This window comes from Gadus chalcogrammus, chromosome 14, assembly GCF_026213295.1.
Source record: "Gadus chalcogrammus isolate NIFS_2021 chromosome 14, NIFS_Gcha_1.0, whole genome shotgun sequence".
Classification (NCBI taxonomy): Eukaryota; Metazoa; Chordata; class Actinopteri; order Gadiformes; family Gadidae; genus Gadus; species Gadus chalcogrammus.
In genome coordinates, this window is record NC_079425.1 from 9,413,975 (window position 1) to 9,434,434 (window position 20,460).

The 20,460-nt window shown below is 45.3% G+C and overlaps 1 protein-coding gene across 2 annotated transcripts in view; it reads left to right on the plus strand.

Annotated features, from left to right (window-relative positions):
- Positions 1-20,460, plus strand: part of zfhx3b (zinc finger homeobox 3b) — a 149,477-nt gene that overhangs the window by 121,110 nt on the left and 7,907 nt on the right. For both annotated transcript variants that reach the window (XM_056607510.1, XM_056607509.1), the window contains exons 6-10: positions 26-133; positions 8,566-8,702; positions 9,282-9,482; positions 14,326-14,443; positions 14,744-20,410. In XM_056607510.1, coding sequence (XP_056463485.1) covers positions 26-133; positions 8,566-8,702; positions 9,282-9,482; positions 14,326-14,443; positions 14,744-20,410 — 6,231 coding nt within the window. The remainder of the gene's footprint in view (positions 1-25; positions 134-8,565; positions 8,703-9,281; positions 9,483-14,325; positions 14,444-14,743; positions 20,411-20,460) is intronic.

Here is a 20,460-nt window from a genome sequence, read left to right on the forward strand (position 1 = left end):
ATCCCATCCTCTCCTCCCCCTTTAGGAGAGCTGAGCGAGGATGTGGAGGCTGCTAGTGAGACTACCACAGACCAGGAGGACCAAACCAAAGACAGAGAGAGTGGGGGGGATAAGGACCTCACCAAAGGGACAGGTAAGGCCTCATTTTACCCTCAACACATTAGGGAACCACTGCAAACAGGAGACACGTGGCCTAAACCTGATATCTGCTGAACAACATGCTTTTGTCTCATTTAAGTATAGACATTTTTATCCAAATATGGAGAGCTTTTGAAGTATTAGGCTCTCTTAGAACTCCTCAAATCCAATTTTGCTCCACATTTGCAGAAAAAAGGCTACTTTTACTGGGAGCTTCTACACATTAAATCCCATTAGTTATAATGTGACCAGGTGATCCGGGTTTTGTTTTTTCTGAATGGGGCACTGGAGGACTCTCTGTCTTTACTTAAACACACACCTGCACAGTTTGTGAAATGATTACCCCCTTCTCAACTTCTCTTTGCAGTGTGTCACTTAACTGCACACACATGCACACATGCACACACATGCATGTGTAGTCAGGCACACACACCCACACACACACACACACAAACACACACACATATACACATGCATACACACATACACAGCTGTGTTCCTTATTAGACTGGGCTATTTTTATCCCTAGCATTTCCTCATTTCAGGTGCAGATGTTGACTTTCATGTAGGGAGGCGGGGCTTGGGATGAGGGGACATACTGTGAGAGTTTCAGGCCTTTATACTACTTCCTAAGGATTACTAGTCCTGTGTTCTGTCTACACTAGTGTTTATGGATAACAAACTTGCTTTATACTTCATTATGTTCATGTCATGGATTTGATATGGATTTGAGTTGAAGTTTGGCAATGTTTGCCATAATGGTGAAATACTAATTTGCACAATCCCAGGCCGACCAGGGGCTGTCAGCAATGTGCATGTATAAAGTTTGTTTTGAGGACAGCGCTATATCTATATGCTATTATGCAGCATTGCAATTATGCAAGAGTTATTTTCAGGATATTTGCATGGAACCGTTTGCAGTGAGTAGTTGCAGACAAAGTTGTGGTGTTCAAAGTGTGGTGGTGCTGGTGGAAGGAACAGTATGGACTCCCATCTGGAACCTAATGGAAACGTGTAGTGCAGTGTGTTTTACAGGAAGCATGGAGACACGTACTCCTTTATCCTTTAGACTGGATTGCAAACTGTCCTGAGACTCACTAGCAGGAGAGATGGATAATTAGTCCTGGATTGGATGGTAAAGTGCATTTCATCCCGACAAATAGCACTTTCACTTTACCCGTCTGCTATAGTTTCCTGGTAGTTTTGGGGTTTTGGTTTTTGCAATGGGGAAAATCGAATGTCAATGAAATGACATTGTTATTGCTCTGATTGATTGTTCTGCATAATATTTAGATTTGGAGTCGTGTTGTTAACAGATGGGAAACAATTCAGACCTTATGCACACCACCAGACTTTCCTATAGTTAAGCACAAAAAAAGTTCATGGCACTGTTTGAAGCCCAGGCTTTGTAAAATGTCTTTGATATCTGAACTTCTATTTTAAATGAGGCAGAGTTGTTTGTGCTCTTTGAAAGGGCGACACTCCTCTTTGATGGAAGAAATAATCATATGCATGCCTGCCTGAATATGGCTAAAAGTATGTTTTAGCACATCAAAATAAAGCACTTTAAAAAGCATTAAAATGAGCTGGCCGATTAATAATTCAGTCATACCTGTGGTGTTCAGGAAGACGACGCCTCGCATTAGGAGTCCTCCTTTTTGAAAGGCATGCAATTTGATACAAGCATATTCAGTTCCTTTCCTCCCCTCTGTCAGTCGCTAATCACGAAAATAAGTGTGTTTCTGTGTTTTCACAAAGGAAAGATGTGCTTGCATATGAAATATTTACAGCTTCCCAGCAGCTTATTAGAAACGCTTAGTTAAAAATAGCGTGTGCATTAGGGGGAACCAGGTCTAGGAGTTCTGTTTGATGTCAGTGAAGAAGGTGGTTAAGTAGGTTGGAAAGGAAGGGTTTGTGGGGTGGAGGGGGGTGGGGGGGGGTGGCGTTGTCAGCTGAACGAGAAGGCAGTCGTATTTTAATGGAAAGCCCCTCTTTTTTTCTACTCTAAACTTTGGATTGAGGGACGCCATGCCCTCTCAGAGGAAGTCATCTCACGAGGAGGGGAGCAGAGAGGGAGGTCCCAAAATGCGATTTGGTAAACAGTAGAACTCTTGTTTAGCTGGAAAGCTCTCTCTCTCTCTCTCCGGCTGGTGCCTGCCCTGGTGCTGCCGGTGTGTGAGAGCATCCAAGCTGATGCTATTTGAAGAACCCTACCTGAGATGTGCTGGTGAGGCTGTCTAACGTTTGAAGGTCCATCATTAAAACTATTCAAGTCTTTCTTCTCATCCCTGTCAAGCAACTATCGTGAAACAGAGTGTGGCAACGTCGTTCCTTTACAAATGACAGTCATTGTCAGACAGGGACATTAGCGTAACACAGAAGAAAAGCTTTTCCCTTATTTTAAGCCACTGTCAATCTGAGTTTTTTTTTTTGTCTTTTGTCTTTTCAGTGTCACAGCATCTCATTAAAATCATTTAGAAATGCATCAGACGCTCATGTAGAATGCAGATGTATTCTTCGTGTCATCTCCTGGAAGAAGCCTTCATTTTTTGGTTACTTTTTTATTTATTACCGAGATCACACACATTCTACATTTGTGTAGACCTCGCACGAGCCGCATGAAAACCTATTTACACTGTATTTACACTGCAAGGTCTGCACATTTGAAATGGAGTTCACCGAATGCTAATCGAAGTGTATACAAATAATCCCCAATAACCATATAAGGAATACATTTAACTTTGGCTTCAACCAAAATGTAGCCTGCTTCCCAAATAAGTAATCCAGAGGGTCATTTATAATGCTAATAATGAAATATTCATAAATGGCCAACTGTGAGCGTTTCTCCTCTCTGCTCCTGTCTTGTTCACCTAGCTGAGACAGCACTGATGAGATAGGGGGGGGCGGGGGGTCTGCACAGGAAAGGGAATCCATATTTGTATGTGGGTCTGATGGTGTATTGAAGCATTGGCTGAACCCAACGCGTAGCGGACCAGCCGGTAAGGTTAGAGGCTGGTCAAAGCCACGGAGGATAGGAGACCACTTGATGTACTTCAGGTCCACAAATTGATTTTGATAGGTTCAAAAGTGAATGTATGGGAAGGTTAGCATTGCAAGTTGCCTGTGTACTGTACGGGGAGGGGAGGAGAGGGGGGGGGGAGGGGCTCTAGGTGTTCTTGGAGTTGGATATGATTGCCATTCACCGCAACTGAGCTTTATGAATAATTCCTCCCGTACCCTGTTGTTGGACCTTGAATACAAAGCCAGCGGGACATGACATTACTATGTGTCGGCCGTAATCTTCCTCGGCTCTCGCCAATAATACAATAATGTATGTATTTTTTGTTTTGTATTGTAAACGGGACAAACTAGGCAATTGTATAATTTATCAAGTTTAACACTATACAAAAACAACAACTAATTACGCAAAATTTGTGCCGGATACCTTGTCTCTGCCTTCTTCTCCTGTATTTTTATTTAGTTTATACAAGCGTTGGGTTGTCCAGTTATATTATTCTTCCACAGAGATATTATAGAAATAATGCTGAATAGCAGTTCAATCAGAGAGTTTGAAAATTTAAACTATAAACGAGTGACTTTAGGCATGAATATGTATAGTATAAGCACAGAAGCAACATATCATATGTGGTGAAATACAAATCTCAAGGGGAGGCCAGTCAAAGATAGGCAAAATAGCACATGCTAGCATTCTTATAGCGCAACACACACAACAAGGCAGTATCAAGCCAATACAAATAGGCAGTTTGCATTCTGTATGTATCATAAGAACCGCTTCTGTCTTTGTTATGAATGCAGATGAGCAACCCCTAGATGCTGCGCAACGGCACTGCACTCTCTTCTTCAATGTCCTGCTTGATGTGGCTTGGGTATTCTGAGCCCTAGGATGTCCATAATGTGTCTTAAATGAAACAAAGAGCAGAGATGGTTGAGGATTAAAACCAGCCAAGACAGGACAAGGTCAGACTTATCCTACACATAAATCCCCCAGCCCCTGACGGGGACGATACCGTTATTGCTTTCTTTACTTAGTTCTCGTTCCAATGCATGGCGCCGGTGCGACAAACAGGGGCGGATAGAGTGTTTACATATTCATATCATGTCCACTGAGTATGTGTCATCCCGCAAATTATAATTCCTTTTGTCTTTGAAGATAATAGACCATAAATTGTCCTTGTTTGCGAGCCAACTCTGTGAAAGCGCAGTGTTTATGAGTCTCTGCAGCCAGCCACCGCCGGTGTAATGGAGCAGCACTATGGGGCTGCTTCTGGGGAGTGTCCTCTAAAGGTGAACGCCGTGTCAGCCTCTTGTTCGGCGCCCGCCAAGATTAATAACACCGCAGCTAATTAATATCTCCTCCTATTCCTTTCTTTTTTCATTTCGAATTCGTCCTTATTGCAATCATGCCTCCCAGGCATACACACCACCACAGACTCGGAGAAAAAACACACACACACACGCACGTTCATTTCCTCTCGCTCCTTCTCTTGACAGTGTATTTTCCATTCAGGGAATTATTTTATTAGAGGCGCACATATATATACGCGAAATTCATCAAGGTGCGAGGCATAAGTAGTTACCTCATTCCTTTGAATTAAATTGAAACATTTAGTTGCGTGGGGCTCCAGGGAATGTCTATATATACATAAATTGTTTGCAGGAGAAAAGGGTCAGTGCGAGTGCATGATTGCGCGTAATGTGAGTGTCTTATAGCAGTGGGCGGAGGGTCTCCAATTAGTGGGTGACTTTCTAGGGGAGTAGAGGTGAGCCTGAAGGAGATGAACTCTGTGTCGCGCTGTGCCAAGAGTCAAGGTGGCTCTCTCTGCAGAGAGGCAGAGAGAGGCCAGACCATTCTGAAGGAGGCCAGACGTAATGTGGCGCATCACAGTCTAGTGGAGGCAGTACAGTGAGGGCAACATTGAGGGGCTCGATAGACTGACCCACATGGATGGACCTCAGTGTGAGGTCCGTCCATGAGGTCCATCCATAGCACTAGAAGCTGCCAGAGCACCCTGTTACTTTCTGGAAATAAATGGCTGGGCAGAGTTCTGGTCTTTATTTCCAGGCCAACCCTGGATCACCTCTCCTATGAATGAACAACACCGTTTTCGTATGAGGGGTGAAGACCCCTGCTTCATACCCCGCCAATCTCTCCTCGCCCCCACTTCCCTTGCGTTAGGGATAGTTTTCCCCAGTTGAAGTGTCAACTCTGAATATCAACTCCCTCCTCATCAAGGACAAACGAGAATACGAATGGTTGGAGATGGTCGAAGTCAGAAGAACTTAGTTTGTTCGGAGGCTGGTCTCGAGCGGGGGGCTCCTCGTCTTGTTTCGGGCCGGACCCTGAAAGCATGAGGCAGCTGTGATTGCTTCTGAGACCGGGGCAGACTGTGCTGACAACCGTTCTGCTGGCGGAGCAGTGCAGCTCAGCTCTGGGAGGTGAGACAAGGTGCCAAAGTCCAATTCACTTACGGGACTCGACAGCACAAAAGCCCCTGGTTTACGGAAAAGGGTCATGAATTAATAATCACCTAATTGACTCTTGCTTTTTTCCTTCCCCCCCCCCCCCACTCTCTCCGGTTCTGCCTTTTGTGCTTTCAGACGAAAGCCCATTCGGTGTATCTGTCAGAAGAGGTTTGGTGTGGATGGGACTTCTGTGTTTAATGGGCAGGCAGGAGGGACAGAGACAAGACCCCTGACAGACACTAAGGTCACGGGCAGGACTCCCTAGAGAGGAATCCATGTGAATGTGGTCCAGCGTCACTAATACAGTGTATCTTGCATTTTTCTTTTGGCCTGCACCCCTTGACTCATATTTCAGATACCTCAGAGTCTCCAGTGTGAGGTCAGGCTAAGTCAATCAATAACAACTACCAGCAAGAATAAAGCGGCATCTAAGAGAAGCTCAATTTTTATAATGGTTGGACTTGAAATGCTTTCCTTTTACATTTCTGATGCACGGCAAACTGCAGCCTAACAAACAAGACTCTTCTAGGTTCTAATAGTGTCAAGGATATAACATAAAAGACACTTGAATTAATGCCATAATATTAAAGGAGGCAAAACTCCCCATGTGCATCTAACCTTATTTTCTTCTACTACTATTCTATATCATTGTGTGAAGACTTTAGTAGCTTGTGTATGGAGCAGAAAAAAGACGAGTCCACATTTACAGTGATACGATCACCCTGTATTGCACACCTTTTCGTTCTGGTATGCTCCCAGCCTATTTTTCATTACTCTTGACAAGGAAAAACAGGAAACAGTAGCTGGATTTTAGTCACGGATCTGGTGACAGAATTGGGTTTGGGATTCTGAAGAGAAAAGCAATTGATCAGATTTATGGAGTCCTAACTGGCCGTGAAAAGGTCTCTTCTCTCTCTTTCTGTCTGTCTCCCTTTTGCCCCCCTACTCCTCCTCTTCCTTGAGCTCTTTTTATTACTTTACACACACAGCCGCACACATACACATACTCACACACTCATGCACGTAAGCAGACACACACACACACACACACACACACACACACACACACACACACACACACACAAAACTTGGGCGAATGTTCTCTTTGTTTCTTTGGGACATGGTGGTCTTTCTCACACACACATTTCTTTGTTGTAGGTATGCATGTATGTATGTATGTTTGCATGCATGTTTGTGTATATATATATATATAGATATGTACAGCTTATTCATGTACACCAGTTTGTGAGTAGAACTCATGAGCGTTCGTATGAGCCTCACAGCACTGTCCCGCCAATGGGTCTGAGTGAAGTCCGAAACGGGGGGGGGGGGCGGGGGGGGGGGAGAAGTAGGAAGTAAGAAGTGGAGAGTGGACTCGGACGGGGGAAGAAGGAAGTGCCAGGGCCAGTGCCCACGGCGGAGAGGTTAACGTCAGCGAATGGGAGGTTCCTTTTGTTTAACATTTCCTTTGTTTATTGGTGGATGTGTTTAACGGGATTGGCTGTGACTGGGCCTTAATGGGGCGTCTCTGGGAGATCCAGCAGCAGGCTGCGGTGGCCGTCGCCAGGGTCCCCCACTGGGTAATCAGTTCAGCTGCCCCTGGCCTGATTGGAGCTGACACTTTAATGTCTGGAGCAGGAGCGTGGTCAGCCCTTCTTAACCTGACCCCCGCCCCCACTCACTACACACCCACACACACACACACACACTGCCACCACCACCAAAGCTCCCCCCCCCCCCCCCCCCCCCCCCCAGCAATGCCCCCTTTTCTCTCAATTTGCCCTCTCAGGACTGTACAAATTAGGCCAAATGTAACTCTTTATGGGCTTGTTAGTAGCAGGAGAAGCAGCCCCCGTACATCTCACAGTGGATGCGTCCCACTGGTAGCCACTGTACCGCCCCAAAGAGGCGTTCTCACGCGTGACAACGTTTGGCCCGTTGCTGTTTTATGCCTTCTCTGTGGCCCCTTTTCTTTATTTAGATCTCTGTTTGTCTCCAGCCCAAGCTTCCCCACGTCTATGTTTATGTTTAGCTTGAAATATGGAACTTGTTATAGTTGAAGCAAGGATCTTGTGAGGCCCGGCCTTCTAAAAATATCAGCAGTCATGGCAAACAGTGAATCATAGTAGTAATGTGAATACACTTGAAGTATGTGTTTCAAGTGAGATGGTTTAAAGAATAGGCAGCCAAAGGTTAATAACGATTCCCTATCTGGACTCTGTTTTGATTCTTTTTTCAAAGGGCTTTCATGCAGTATTATTCTGGTATTGCAAACGATTGAAATTGTTAGTGTGGCTTCAAAATGGTTTTCCCATCTACTCTTGCCGCAGTCGATTGACAACACAGTTAGAGGAGTCTACGGCCCTCTGTGTTGTGTATGTGGAAGAAGCGGGAGGATTTTCCCAGAGGGATCAAGCTAGAGGTCACTGTTTCACCTTGGTTTTGGTACTGCTCTTTTGAACCCCTAACTGCCAAATCAAATTGTACTTTCAAGTTCTTTCCAGTCATAGAGTTAGTACCTGTGAACAAAATTCCCAGGTAGATACTCCAAGTTATCGCAATAACTTGAACCTTCCTAGGGACTCACAGGTAAAGAAAGCCTGTCAAAGTCTGCCTTCTTTGGTTTAAGTCAAGATTGTGGGGCCCCTGGTAATGGTGTGGTTACCTACACCTGTGCTTCCGTCATCTAAGATGTAGTTCAATCGTACTTTGGAGCAGACATTCCCAAGCCCTTTATACACACAGACGTATTGATTAGCCTGTTGCTACACTGCACAGTGTCCACATTGTAATTACATGTCTTGTCTCCCCTCTCTATCGTGTGTGTGTGTGTGTGTGTGTGTGTGTGTGTGTGTGTGTGTGTGTGTGTGTGTGTGTGTGTGTGTGTGTGTGTGTGTGTGTGTGTGTGTGTGTGTGTGTGTGTGTGTGTGTGCGCATATCCAGCATTGTCCATCCAGTTGGAAAGGGAGCAGACGGATTCTCCCATCCCTACCAAGAGGCCATCCTCGCGGTCGGAGCCTGTCGAGAGCCCCCTCTCCTCCAAGCGGCCCAGGACCACTGAGAAGAGCAGTGCGGAGCAGGTGAGAGAACAAGAGAAACATCTTCTCTTTGCCTCTTCACATCTTTGCTGTGCCACTTCTCATTTCGCTATCTTCCTTCTCAGGCTTCCAAATGTGGCAAACTCCCTAATCAAACAAAAAGGTTCTCCTGTCTGATCAATTGGCCCAATCTCGTTTTTAAGCCTCATACCTGAACAGCAATTAAGGGAATGAAAAGAGAGGTGCTCTTTTGCCTCAGATCTGCAGAGTTCTGCAGGATCTTTGATACGACGCACACTTGAATGCATTTCATCTCTAAAATGAGGGTTGCATTTCTGCTGTAGTTGCAGTGCTATTTGTGTCAAAGGTTGAAAATCAATATTGTATATGACAGAGGCAATACTTTGATGTGTGCTCAGACACAGAGCTTCTCAGCATGGCTGATTAGTCTGTGATCATAGGCACATGCCTGGTGGGGATGGGGGGGGGGGGGGGGTACATGTTTACCCCTGTCATGGTGCCTTATACCGGGAAACAATTACTGCTTTGACTGGGCTTCTCTGTAAAACATCCCATTAACCGTGATGTCCTTATTTCCTCTGTGCCCATGCCATGCAACAGATGTACCAGTGCCCTTACTGCAAATTCACCAACACTGACCTGAACCGTCTCAGAATGCACGTGATGACCCAACACTCTGTCCAGCCCATGTACCGCTGTCCGCTGTGCCAGGACATGCTCAACAACAAGGTCCACCTGCAGTTCCACCTCACACACCTGCACAGCGTGGCGCCTGACTGTGTGGACAAGCTCATTGCAACGGTAAGTTATAGAGTCTGGGTCTGGCTCTGTGTGTGTGTGTGTGTGTGTGTGTGTGTGTGTGTGTGTGTGTGTGTGTGTGTGTGTGTGTGTGTGTGTGTGTGTGTGTGTGTGTGTGTGTGTGTGTGTGTGTGTGTGTGTGTGTGTGTGCGTGAGTGTGTGCAATTGTATTGGATTTGCCAACCTGATCTCATGGTTAGAATAGGTCTTTGGAGCAATACAATCTCTATTCCAGAGTGGTATGATGCCCAGGGTAGGGTCAGTTGTTTAGTTCAAATAAGTGTAGAAGTTCTGCCATGATGGGACATTGCCTCACTACCTGTTATTTTCCAGGCTGTCTGCCAGGATGTTTTTTCCCTGTCTCCAATTTTCTAAATCATGACATTGACAGATTAGCCTTAATCCAAACATTAGGAGTGCCTTTGATGATTGACTGCATGTCTTTGAGGGCCTTTGGTTTATTGCCCTTTTTCCAGGTGGATTGTAAATATTTTATCACTTATTTCTTATTTTTCAATTCAAGAGACTTTCAGATGAGTAACGTGATATTTGAAACAAAGCCTTTTTATGATGCAACTGCTTTTATCCCATGATGCAAAGTTCAGGCATTAGAACTGATATATTTTTGTTCAAATCTCAAATCTCAGGTGAACCCCCAAAATAAATAATGAACTATAGTAAACGCTTTTTAAGATATGGTTGAGGAACTCAAACTGGTTGAACATGTAAAGAACTAAGACAGTTACAACTTCTCAAACCAAGGGAGGGTTACATCCTTGGCAATGACCTTCATTCACAAATACAACACTCCATGACTTCCACTCCTTGACTTTGTTTTTCAAACAATCTTTACTGGAAAATGACAACATTCTTTCCTGTGTAAATGTAAATATAAGCAACTGACGTGAACTGATTAACAAAATCACTCAGAGAGATTTTTCCTCTCCTTCCTAACCATAGGAAGGCTAACAAGTAAATAGCAAACCCATTATAATGGAGCACTAGACTGTGTTTTTTTTTCTTTTAACATAAAAATACATTGACCCACTGCAATAATCACATGCTAGAACAGAGGTAATATAAAACACATTTAAGTTGGCTCCTTTTTCCCTAACTCGTGAATATAGACGGAAAGGTACTTTATCCCTTTATTTATGTCTAGATTTGGAGTCTAATGAATTTTACAATAGCTTACTCTTATTTTTTCCCAGACCATGCATAAAGATGCACTCACTCCCTTAGTCTTCATTTACCTACTCATTGCAATTCTGTGCTTTAAAGAAACCTTATGCCATCCTATTTGCTCTCCATCGCCATTCGCCTTCCCTCTCTCACCCCCTCCACCCCCTCTCTCACTTACTCTCTACCTCCCCCATCTCTCTCTACCTCCCCCATCTCTCTCTACCTCCTCTCTCTCTCTCTCTCTCTCTCTCTCTCTCTCTCTCTCTCTCTCTCTCTCTCTCTCTCTCTCTCCCTCTCTCCCTACAGTACCTCACTCTGTCTCATGTCTGTCTAAGAGAGGGGTAATGAAAATAATTGTGCTTCATTAATTCTGAATCTGGTTGGGCGACAGCCATTTTGAACTGTGTGTGCCAATTAAGCAGTTCAAATTAAAAGGGACCTTGGTATACCCTCTGCTCTTTCCACTCCCAGCCTAATAAAGACTTGTGTAAAAACAGTCCACATCGTAATGTTCAATGTTCATCAATGCTATTATACTTTCCAATTAGCATTTAGTTAAATTTTACCAAAGATGAGATTGTTTTGTATTGACTACTATCGCTATGGAATACAAGTCTTTCTTCATTCCAAATAACCCAAGTACTAATTTAGAATTGAAATACAGGCTTAGTGACACTCTGTAAGTCATATATTCGGCACATGCCAGGTAAGGAAGAAAATTAGCTTTTTAACAAGCGCATTTCTGCAATGATTCATTTGTGCAGTGGCTTAAATAAACTCACTTTAAATTAAATCCAGTTAAAATGTATTACATTATGTAACTGCTATTGAATACCTAATAAGAATTTCAATAACATTTCTATATTGGCTTCACTTGATTTGTTATCATCCAAAATAGATTCCATATTATTGATGCCCATGGTTTACATTACTTTGGTGACATCAGAGATGTGGAGAGGAGAAACAGGGCAAGGTGTGTGTTGGGTTTGGGGGAGTGAATTGAAATGCAGGGTGGGGGATTGAGCTGATTATTCTGTTTGGAACGTTAATTGAAGGAAGGTGAAACTGACAGGGTCTCATCTCCCAGCCTCCTCCCATGCAAGCAGATGATTATTGTTAACTAGGGGCCTGTTAATGAGGGAACCTGATGACTTATCATCTTTTGTGGGTAAAATTGGCCTATCAGAAAGAAATGGGAAGGAAGTCAGGTTGGGATGGCAAGGATAAAAGGAGGTTGCCGTCATTCACACATGATTGACTTCGACCTTTTGGTGCTACTCCATATTTTATTTTCTCTAATTAATAATCAGTGGTCCTTGAAATGTTCCAATAAAAAAAGCAAAAGAGTAGAAAATGTTTTTTTTCTTTCATTTGATATTCAAAGCAGAGCTTTGTTTAACTTATTTATTATTATTTATTATTGTCTTTATTAAGGTATCTGCTTATCTGAAGATCCTTCTCCCAAACATGCTTCTTCGTTTCTGAAACAAGCTATTCTATATATTGTTTTTTCAAAAAATATCTTGTCAAATTAAATTTGTTCCCTGGTTACCGTACTTTTGCAATAACTTTTCCATTATAATGGACTGCACATTTTATGTGGAGGAATTCTTTAATTAAGGCTTCTCAAAAGCCTTTAAAGTTTTCCAAGGTAGGCCTTTCACACATAAGTCACTAATTGGCTGAGGAATAACTCTGATTGACAAAACACAGCCAATGATCAAAGCTGAAATCTAAGGCATGGAAAATCAAATGTATTATAGTTAGTGTGTGTGTGTGTGTGTGTGTGTGTGTGTGTGTGTGTGTGTGTGTGTGTGTGTGTGTGTGTGTGTCTGTGTGTCTGTCTGTGTGTCTGTCTGTCTGTCTGTCTGTCTGTCTGTCTGTCTGTCTGTCTGTCTGTCTGTCTGTCTGTCTGTCTGTCTGTCTGTCTGTCTGTCTGTCTGTCTGTCTGTCTGTCTGTCTGTCTGTCTGTCTGTCTGTCTGTCTGTCTGTCTGTCTGTCTGTCTGTCTGTCTGTCTGTCTGTCTGTCTGTCTGTCTGTCTGTCTGTCTGTCTGTCTGTCTGTCTGTCTGTCTGTCTGTCTGTCTGTCTGTCTGTCTGTCTGTCTGTCTGTCTGTCTGTCTGTCTGTCTGTCTGTCTGTCTGTCTGTCTGTCTGTCTGTCTGTCTGTCTGTCTGTCTGTCTGTCTGTCTGTCTGTCTGTCTGTCTGTCTGTCTGTCTGTCTGTCTGTCTGTCTGTCTGTCTGTCTGTCTGTCTGTCTGTCTGTCTGTCTGTCTGTCTGTCTGTCTGTCTGTCTGTCTGTCTGTCTGTCTGTCTGTCTGTCTGTCTGTCTGTCTGTCTGTCTGTCTGTCTGTCTGTCTGTCTGTCTGTCTGTCTGTCTGTCTGTCTGTCTGTCTGTCTGTCTGTCTGTCTGTCTGTCTGTCTGTCTGTCTGTCTGTCTGTCTGTCTGTCTGTCTGTCTGTCTGTCTGTCTGTCTGTCTGTCTGTCTGTCTGTCTGTCTGTCTGTCTGTCTGTCTGTCTGTCTGTCTGTCTGTCTGTCTGTCTGTCTGTCTGTCTGTCTGTCTGTCTGTCTGTCTGTCTGTCTGTCTGTCTGTCTGTCTGTCTGTCTGTCTGTCTGTCTGTCTGTCTGTCTGTCTGTCTGTCTGTCTGTCTGTCTGTCTGTCTGTCTGTCTGTCTGTCTGTCTGTCTGTCTGTCTGTCTGTCTGTCTGTCTGTCTGTCTGTCTGTCTGTCTGTCTGTCTGTCTGTCTGTCTGTCTGTCTGTCTGTCTGTCTGTCTGTCTGTCTGTCTGTCTGTCTGTCTGTCTGTCTGTCTGTCTGTCTGTCTGTCTGTCTGTCTGTCTGTCTGTCTGTCTGTCTGTCTGTCTGTCTGTCTGTCTGTCTGTCTGTCTGTCTGTCTGTCTGTCTGTCTGTCTGTCTGTCTGTCTGTCTGTCTGTCTGTCTGTCTGTCTGTCTGTCTGTCTGTCTGTCTGTCTGTCTGTCTGTCTGTCTGTCTGTCTGTCTGTCTGTCTGTCTGTCTGTCTGTCTGTCTGTCTGTCTGTCTGTCTGTCTGTCTGTCTGTCTGTCTGTCTGTCTGTCTGTCTGTCTGTCTGTCTGTCTGTCTGTCTGTCTGTCTGTCTGTCTGTCTGTCTGTCTGTCTGTCTGTCTGTCTGTCTGTCTGTCTGTCTGTCTGTCTGTCTGTCTGTCTGTCTGTCTGTCTGTCTGTCTGTCTGTCTGTCTGTCTGTCTGTCTGTCTGTCTGTCTGTCTGTCTGTCTGTCTGTCTGTCTGTCTGTCTGTCTGTCTGTCTGTCTGTCTGTCTGTCTGTCTGTCTGTCTGTCTGTCTGTCTGTCTGTCTGTCTGTCTGTCTGTCTGTCTGTCTGTCTGTCTGTCTGTCTGTCTGTCTGTCTGTCTGTCTGTCTGTCTGTCTGTCTGTCTGTCTGTCTGTCTGTCTGTCTGTCTGTCTGTCTGTCTGTCTGTCTGTCTGTCTGTCTGTCTGTCTGTCTGTCTGTCTGTCTGTCTGTCTGTCTGTCTGTGCTCTTATTTTCTAATCATTAATTTCACAAACAGTTTTTGTCGATTGCAACAGTTGCTTCACCTTACAGTTCACCAATGTGGCAATTGTATTAACAAAGGAACCTATAGATTTGTTTGGATGATTTTTCATATGAATTCTGTTGTGCTTCTGCCAGGTCACAGCAAGCGAAGTGTTGCCAGCAAGCATGTTCATACCTGTACCGGGACCAGACAGGGAGGCCCAAAGTGCCTCGCAGTCGACATCCAACGCTGAGGACTTCAAGAAACAAATGGGTTAGTACTAGTGACACTAGTTGCTACTTTTTTTAGACATTACGATTTGTTTTACAAATGCTGCATTTATGAGCTGCAAGTCTTCAGCTTGATTTTTGTAACTGTGAATAAACAACATCCTATTATATGCAAAAGATAAACAAACAAGTATGTGTGAAAACAAAGGATACATGGACACATTTACAATAAACAACTTACATTTAAAACTCATATTTCTTATGACTTGAAAATGTTATTATCATAATAACTAGTCTATTTTAATTGAGTAGATGCCTTATGAATGTCCTTCTTTATTGACAGATGCATCAGATGCGGAGCCAGAAAAGGGGGTCTTGCCAACTGAAATTGGTGAATCTCACAAGTTACCTTTAGATGAGCAACAGACAGGGAGGGACGATGCCACTGGATTCTTATGCTGGAAGAAAGGCTGTAACCAAGTCTTCAAGTCTTCCAACTCCCTACAGCAGCACTTCAACGAGGTCCACAATAAGAGGCCCCAACTGCCCGTTTCGGATCGCCATGTCTACAAGTACCGCTGTAACCAATGCAGCCTGGCGTTCAAGACGGTGGAAAAGCTGCAGCTCCATTCTCAATACCATGTGATCAGGGCAGCCACGATGTGCTGCCTCTGCCAACGCAGCTTCAGAACCCTGCAGGCCTTGAAGAAACATTTGGAAACCAGTCATCTAGAGCTGAGTGAATCTGACATACAGCAGCTCTATGGCGGCTTATTAATGAATGGAGATCTCATGGTCATGGGTGACCCATCCCTTGGAGAAGAGCATGGAATCCTCGGGGACGATGACAAAGATGGAGAGGAAAGTGACCTGGAAGAAAAGCAAAGCCCAACCGGTAGTGACTCGGGCTCGTTGATGGAAGATTGTGGATCTGAACCTAAGCGAGCCTTGCCATTCAGGAAGGGCCCCAACTTTACGATGGAGAAGTTTCTGGATCCATCTCGCCCCTTTAAGTGTACTGTATGCAAAGAGTCATTCACACAAAAGAATATACTACTAGTTCACTATAACTCGGTCTCCCACCTGCATAAAGTGAAGAGGGCCCTTCAGGAGTCCACCACCGGTCAACCTGAGCCCACCAGTAGTCCTGACAACAAGCCATTCAAATGCAGCACCTGTAACGTGGCCTATAGCCAGAGTTCCACTCTTGAGATACACATGCGCTCTGTCCTGCACCAGACCAAAGCCCGGGCGGCAAAGCTTGAAGCAGCTGGAGGCAGCACTAACTCGGCAACAGGCGCTGGATCAAGTGCAAGTGGATCTAGTATCAACACTTCCACGCCTAGCCCCAGTCCAGCCACCAACACAACGACAAGCTCTAGCAACCACAGCTCTTCGGGATCGCATAATTCCCTGAATCTTCACGGCGGGAACCACATGAGCCACTCCCACAAAATGGAAAGCCTAGGTAATTCTTCAATGAGCCGTTCGTCGCCGTCTGAGAATCAAGAGGTAAAGAAGAAGAAATTTGCAGACATGCTGTCCGCTAGGGGTCAACAGCAGCAGCTTCAGCAGCAGCAGCAGCAGTTGGTGCAGGCTCAAGCCCAAGCTCAGGCCCAGCTCCAACAAGAGCTCCAGCAGCAAGCTGCTCTCATCCAATCACAGCTCTTTAATCCTGCACTTCTGCAACACTTCCCCATGACAACTGATGCTCTCCTCCCTCTGCAACAACAACAGTTGCTCTTCCCTTTCTATATCCCTGGAGCAGAGTTCCAGCTTAATCCTGAGATCAACCTCAGTAGCTCGGCACTTGGTCTGGCTGGCTCGTCCACTTCCTCCCTGCTGGAGGACCTAAAGAACTCAGCCCAACAGGCTCAGCAAAGTTGTCTCCAGCAGCAGCTAATGCATCATCATCTTCAGCAGCAGCAGCAACAACAACAACAACAACAACACCACCACCAACAACAACAGCAGCAGCAACAGCAACAACAACAGCAGCAGCAGCAGCAGCAACAACAGCAGCAACAACAGCAGCAGCAACATCAGCAGCAACAGCAGCAGCAGCAGCAACAGCAGCAGCAGCAGCAGCAGCAGCAACAACAGCAACAGCTGCAACAGCAGGCGCACCAACAGGTTCAAGGACAGATGGCTCTGCTACAACAAAATGCTGCTCTTCTTCAACAGGTTGAGAAAAAACAGAAGCATTCTTCTAACCATGAGAAAGAAAGAGAAATGCACCGAGATAGAGACACTAGTGAAAAAAATGAGGAGCACGTCAAAAGGGACTCTATGGACAACAAGGCAAGAGAGAAGAAGGATGCAGCACAGTCTTCAGTAAATACAAACCATGACCCTGGGTTCCCTCCTCCAAGGATTGCTTCAGATGCTCGTGGAAATGCAACTAAAGCCCTACTGGAGAACTTTGGGTTTGAATTAGTGATTCAATACAATGAAAACAAACAGAAAGCTCAAAGAAAGCTACCTGCACCTGGAGCTGCCGCTTCCAATGGTCCAAGTGGGATAACAAGAGTGGACCCCAGTGAAGGATTAGAGAAACTAGAATGTGAGGCCTGTGGCAAATTGTTCTCAAACATTCTGATTCTGAAGAGTCACCAGGAACACATCCACCAGGCCTTCTTTCCATTTCGATCCCTCGAGAGATTTGCTAAGGAATACAGAGAGCAGTATGATAAGCTCTATCCACTGAGACCCCCGACACCAGAAACGACACCTGCTCCTCCACCACCCCCGCCCCCACCTCCCCCTCCTCCACCACCTCCACAGCGGGCACCAACACCAAATATCCCTGTCTCTGCTGCCTCCCACACACCTCCAACCATACCACCCCCACAGCCTCAAGTTTCCATGGCACAGATGCAGATGCAAATGGAGCTTCCCCTCTTTTCACCGCTAATGATGCAGTCCATGTCTCTTCAATCTTTGCCTCAGATGTCAGCTGTTGAGCAAAGCCTGGCCTCAGAACTGGCCCAGCTTTATCAACAACAGCTCACGCCAGCAATGCTACAGCAACAGCAGAACAAGAGGCCTCGGACACGTATCACAGATGACCAGCTTAGGGTCCTGCGACAGTATTTCGATATCAACAACTCCCCAAATGAAGACCAGATTAAAGAAATGGCGGACAAATCAGGACTTCCTCAAAAAGTTATCAAGCACTGGTTCAGAAACACATTGTTTAAGGAGCGCCAGCGGAACAAAGACTCACCCTATAATTTCAACAATCCACCAATAACAACTCTAGAGGAGACCAAAATTGACTCAAAACCCCCATCCCCTGAGCCTCAGAAACATGAATGCTATGGAAGTAAGAGGTCTTCAAGAACTAGATTTACTGACTACCAACTGAGAGTGCTTCAGGATTTCTTTGATGCCAATGCCTATCCAAAAGATGATGAGTTTGAACAGCTCTCCAACCTACTCAGCCTTCCAACTCGTGTGATCGTAGTTTGGTTCCAAAATGCTCGTCAGAAGGCGAGAAAGAATTACGAGAACCAAGGTGATGGTGCAAAAGATGGAGAGAGGCGCGAGTTATCCAATGATCGGTATATTCGCACTACCAACTTGAATTACCAGTGCAAGAAGTGCAGCCTAGTATTTCAGCGTATATTTGACCTAATAAAACATCAAAAGAAGCTGTGCTACAAAGATGAAGATGAGGACGGGCAATATGACAGCCAAAACGAGGATTCAATGGATCTTTCACATGAATACTATACCCCCTCTGGCTCATCTTGCCATACTCCAATGCCCTCCTCCTCAAGCCTTTGCCCCCTCCCACCCTCAACTTCGGCATTCTCCAACCTACCTTCTGCAGAGAAGGAGGAGGCATCCCCTGCCAACACGTCCAACCTGTATGATGAAAAGCCAAAACAGTTACCTGAAATGTCTGTAGATCTAAGGGAAAACCAAACTACTATCAAGCAAGAAATTATCCATCCACCCCAATCTGAGCCACAGCATCACAGGTCTCAGCGGGAGGAGAAGAGTCAAACAACAGCTAAAGCCACCAAACATTCGTCTTCTTCCTTCTCACACCAACAGCACCAGAGTAGCTCCTCGGCTTCTCTGACAAGTCAGGCACCCTCTCAAAGCTCTCACATGAGCCTTAACCAACACCTCTCATCCGCCTCCCAGCAACTGGCACAGCAGATGATCCCTTACCAGTGTGAGCAGTGCAAGATTGGCTTTCCCTCATTTGAGCACTGGCAAGAACACCAGCAATTACATTTCCTCTCCGTTCAAAACCAATTCATTCACCCTCAATTCCTGGACCGTCCAATGGACATGCCTTTCATGCTATTTGATCCCAGCAATCCTCTCTTGGCGAGTCAGCTACTATCCGGTGCAATGTCACAGATTCCAAGCAGCTCTGCAACCTCTCCATCTACTCCCACCTCCACCATGAACTCTCTGAAAAGGAAGTTAGAGGAGAAAGCAGGCACTAGCCCAGGGGAGAATGACAGCAACAACAGTGGTGAGGAGCCACACAGAGATAAACGCCTTCGGACTACAATTACTCCTGAGCAGCTTGAGGTTCTTTATCAAAAGTACCTTTTGGATTCAAATCCAACACGCAAAATGCTGGACCACATAGCTCATGAAGTTGGACTCAAGAAGAGGGTTGTACAAGTCTGGTTCCAAAACACTAGAGCCAGGGAACGCAAAGGACAGTTTCGAGCAGTAGGACCAGCTCAGGCCCATCGTAGGTGCCCTTTTTGCCGAGCTCTATTCAAAGCAAAGACTGCCCTTGAAGCACACATTCGCTCCCGTCACTGGCATGAGGCAAAGCGTGCCGGCTACAATCTAGCTCTGACTGGCATGCTCCCTGACCAAGATATGTTGCAATTGAAGATGGATCCACTAGATATCTCAAGCTACTCTCAACTTGCGGTAGCTAACAATGATGGACAAAGCTCTTCACTGTCACCAGTGAGTAAATCCATGGATTTGTCTCCAAGGGGCCTGTTGAGCCCTTCATCCATCAAAGTTGAGGGAATGGAGGATTTTGAAAGCCCAACCATGTCCTCTGTAAACCTGAACTTTGACCCGAGTAAACTTGACAACGATGACTGTTCTTCAGTGAACACAGCCATCACAGACACAACCACTGGTGATGAAGCTAATGCTGACAATGACAGTGCAGACACAAAACATGGCCAAAATAGTGGCGAATATATGTCTAAGACCGGGGGTCCAGCCCCCTTCATTGAAAATGATGACCAGATGTCCTCTGGCCTGGTAAGTCCAGCCACAAGCTATTATGCTAAGGACTATGAAAATGAGAATATCATTGATTACAGCGAGACCTCAAGTATGGCCGATCCCTGCTCCCCTAGCCCAGGAGCTTCAGGCAACAGGAGTATTGACAGTGGAGACCGCCCTGGGCAAAAACGCTTCCGAACTCAGATGACAAATCTACAGCTGAAACTGCTCAAGTCCTGCTTTAATGACTATAGGACTCCTACCATGCTTGAATGTGAGGTACTTGGTAATGACATTGGCCTACCAAAGAGGGTGGTGCAGGTGTGGTTTCAAAATGCCAGAGCAAAAGAGAAGAAGGCAAAGCTCAGCATGGCCAAGCATTTTGGAATAAATCACACATCCTATGAGGGCCCTAAGACTGAATGCCCGTTATGTGGAATCAAGTACAGTGCTCGCCTCTCTGTCCGTGACCACATATTCTCTGCGCAACACATCTCTAAAGTTAAGGATACCATTGGACATCAGCTAGAGAAGGAGAAAGAATACTTTGACCCTGCCACAGTCCGTCAACTAATGGCTCAACAAGAAATGGACCGCATTAAGAAAGCAAATGAAGTATTGGGACTTGCACAGCAGCAGGCAATGACGCAGCAAGGGATGTTTGATAACCCAGCAATGCAGGCTCTGAACCTGCAGTCTGCTTATCCAAATTTGCCAGGGATGCCACCTGTTCTCTTGCCAGGGGTTGGTAGCCCTTCTCTTCCCAGCTTTAACTCTTCAAATTCAGGTAAGGCTGACATTGCTGCTGTATCCACTGATATTAAGTACAATCTGTGT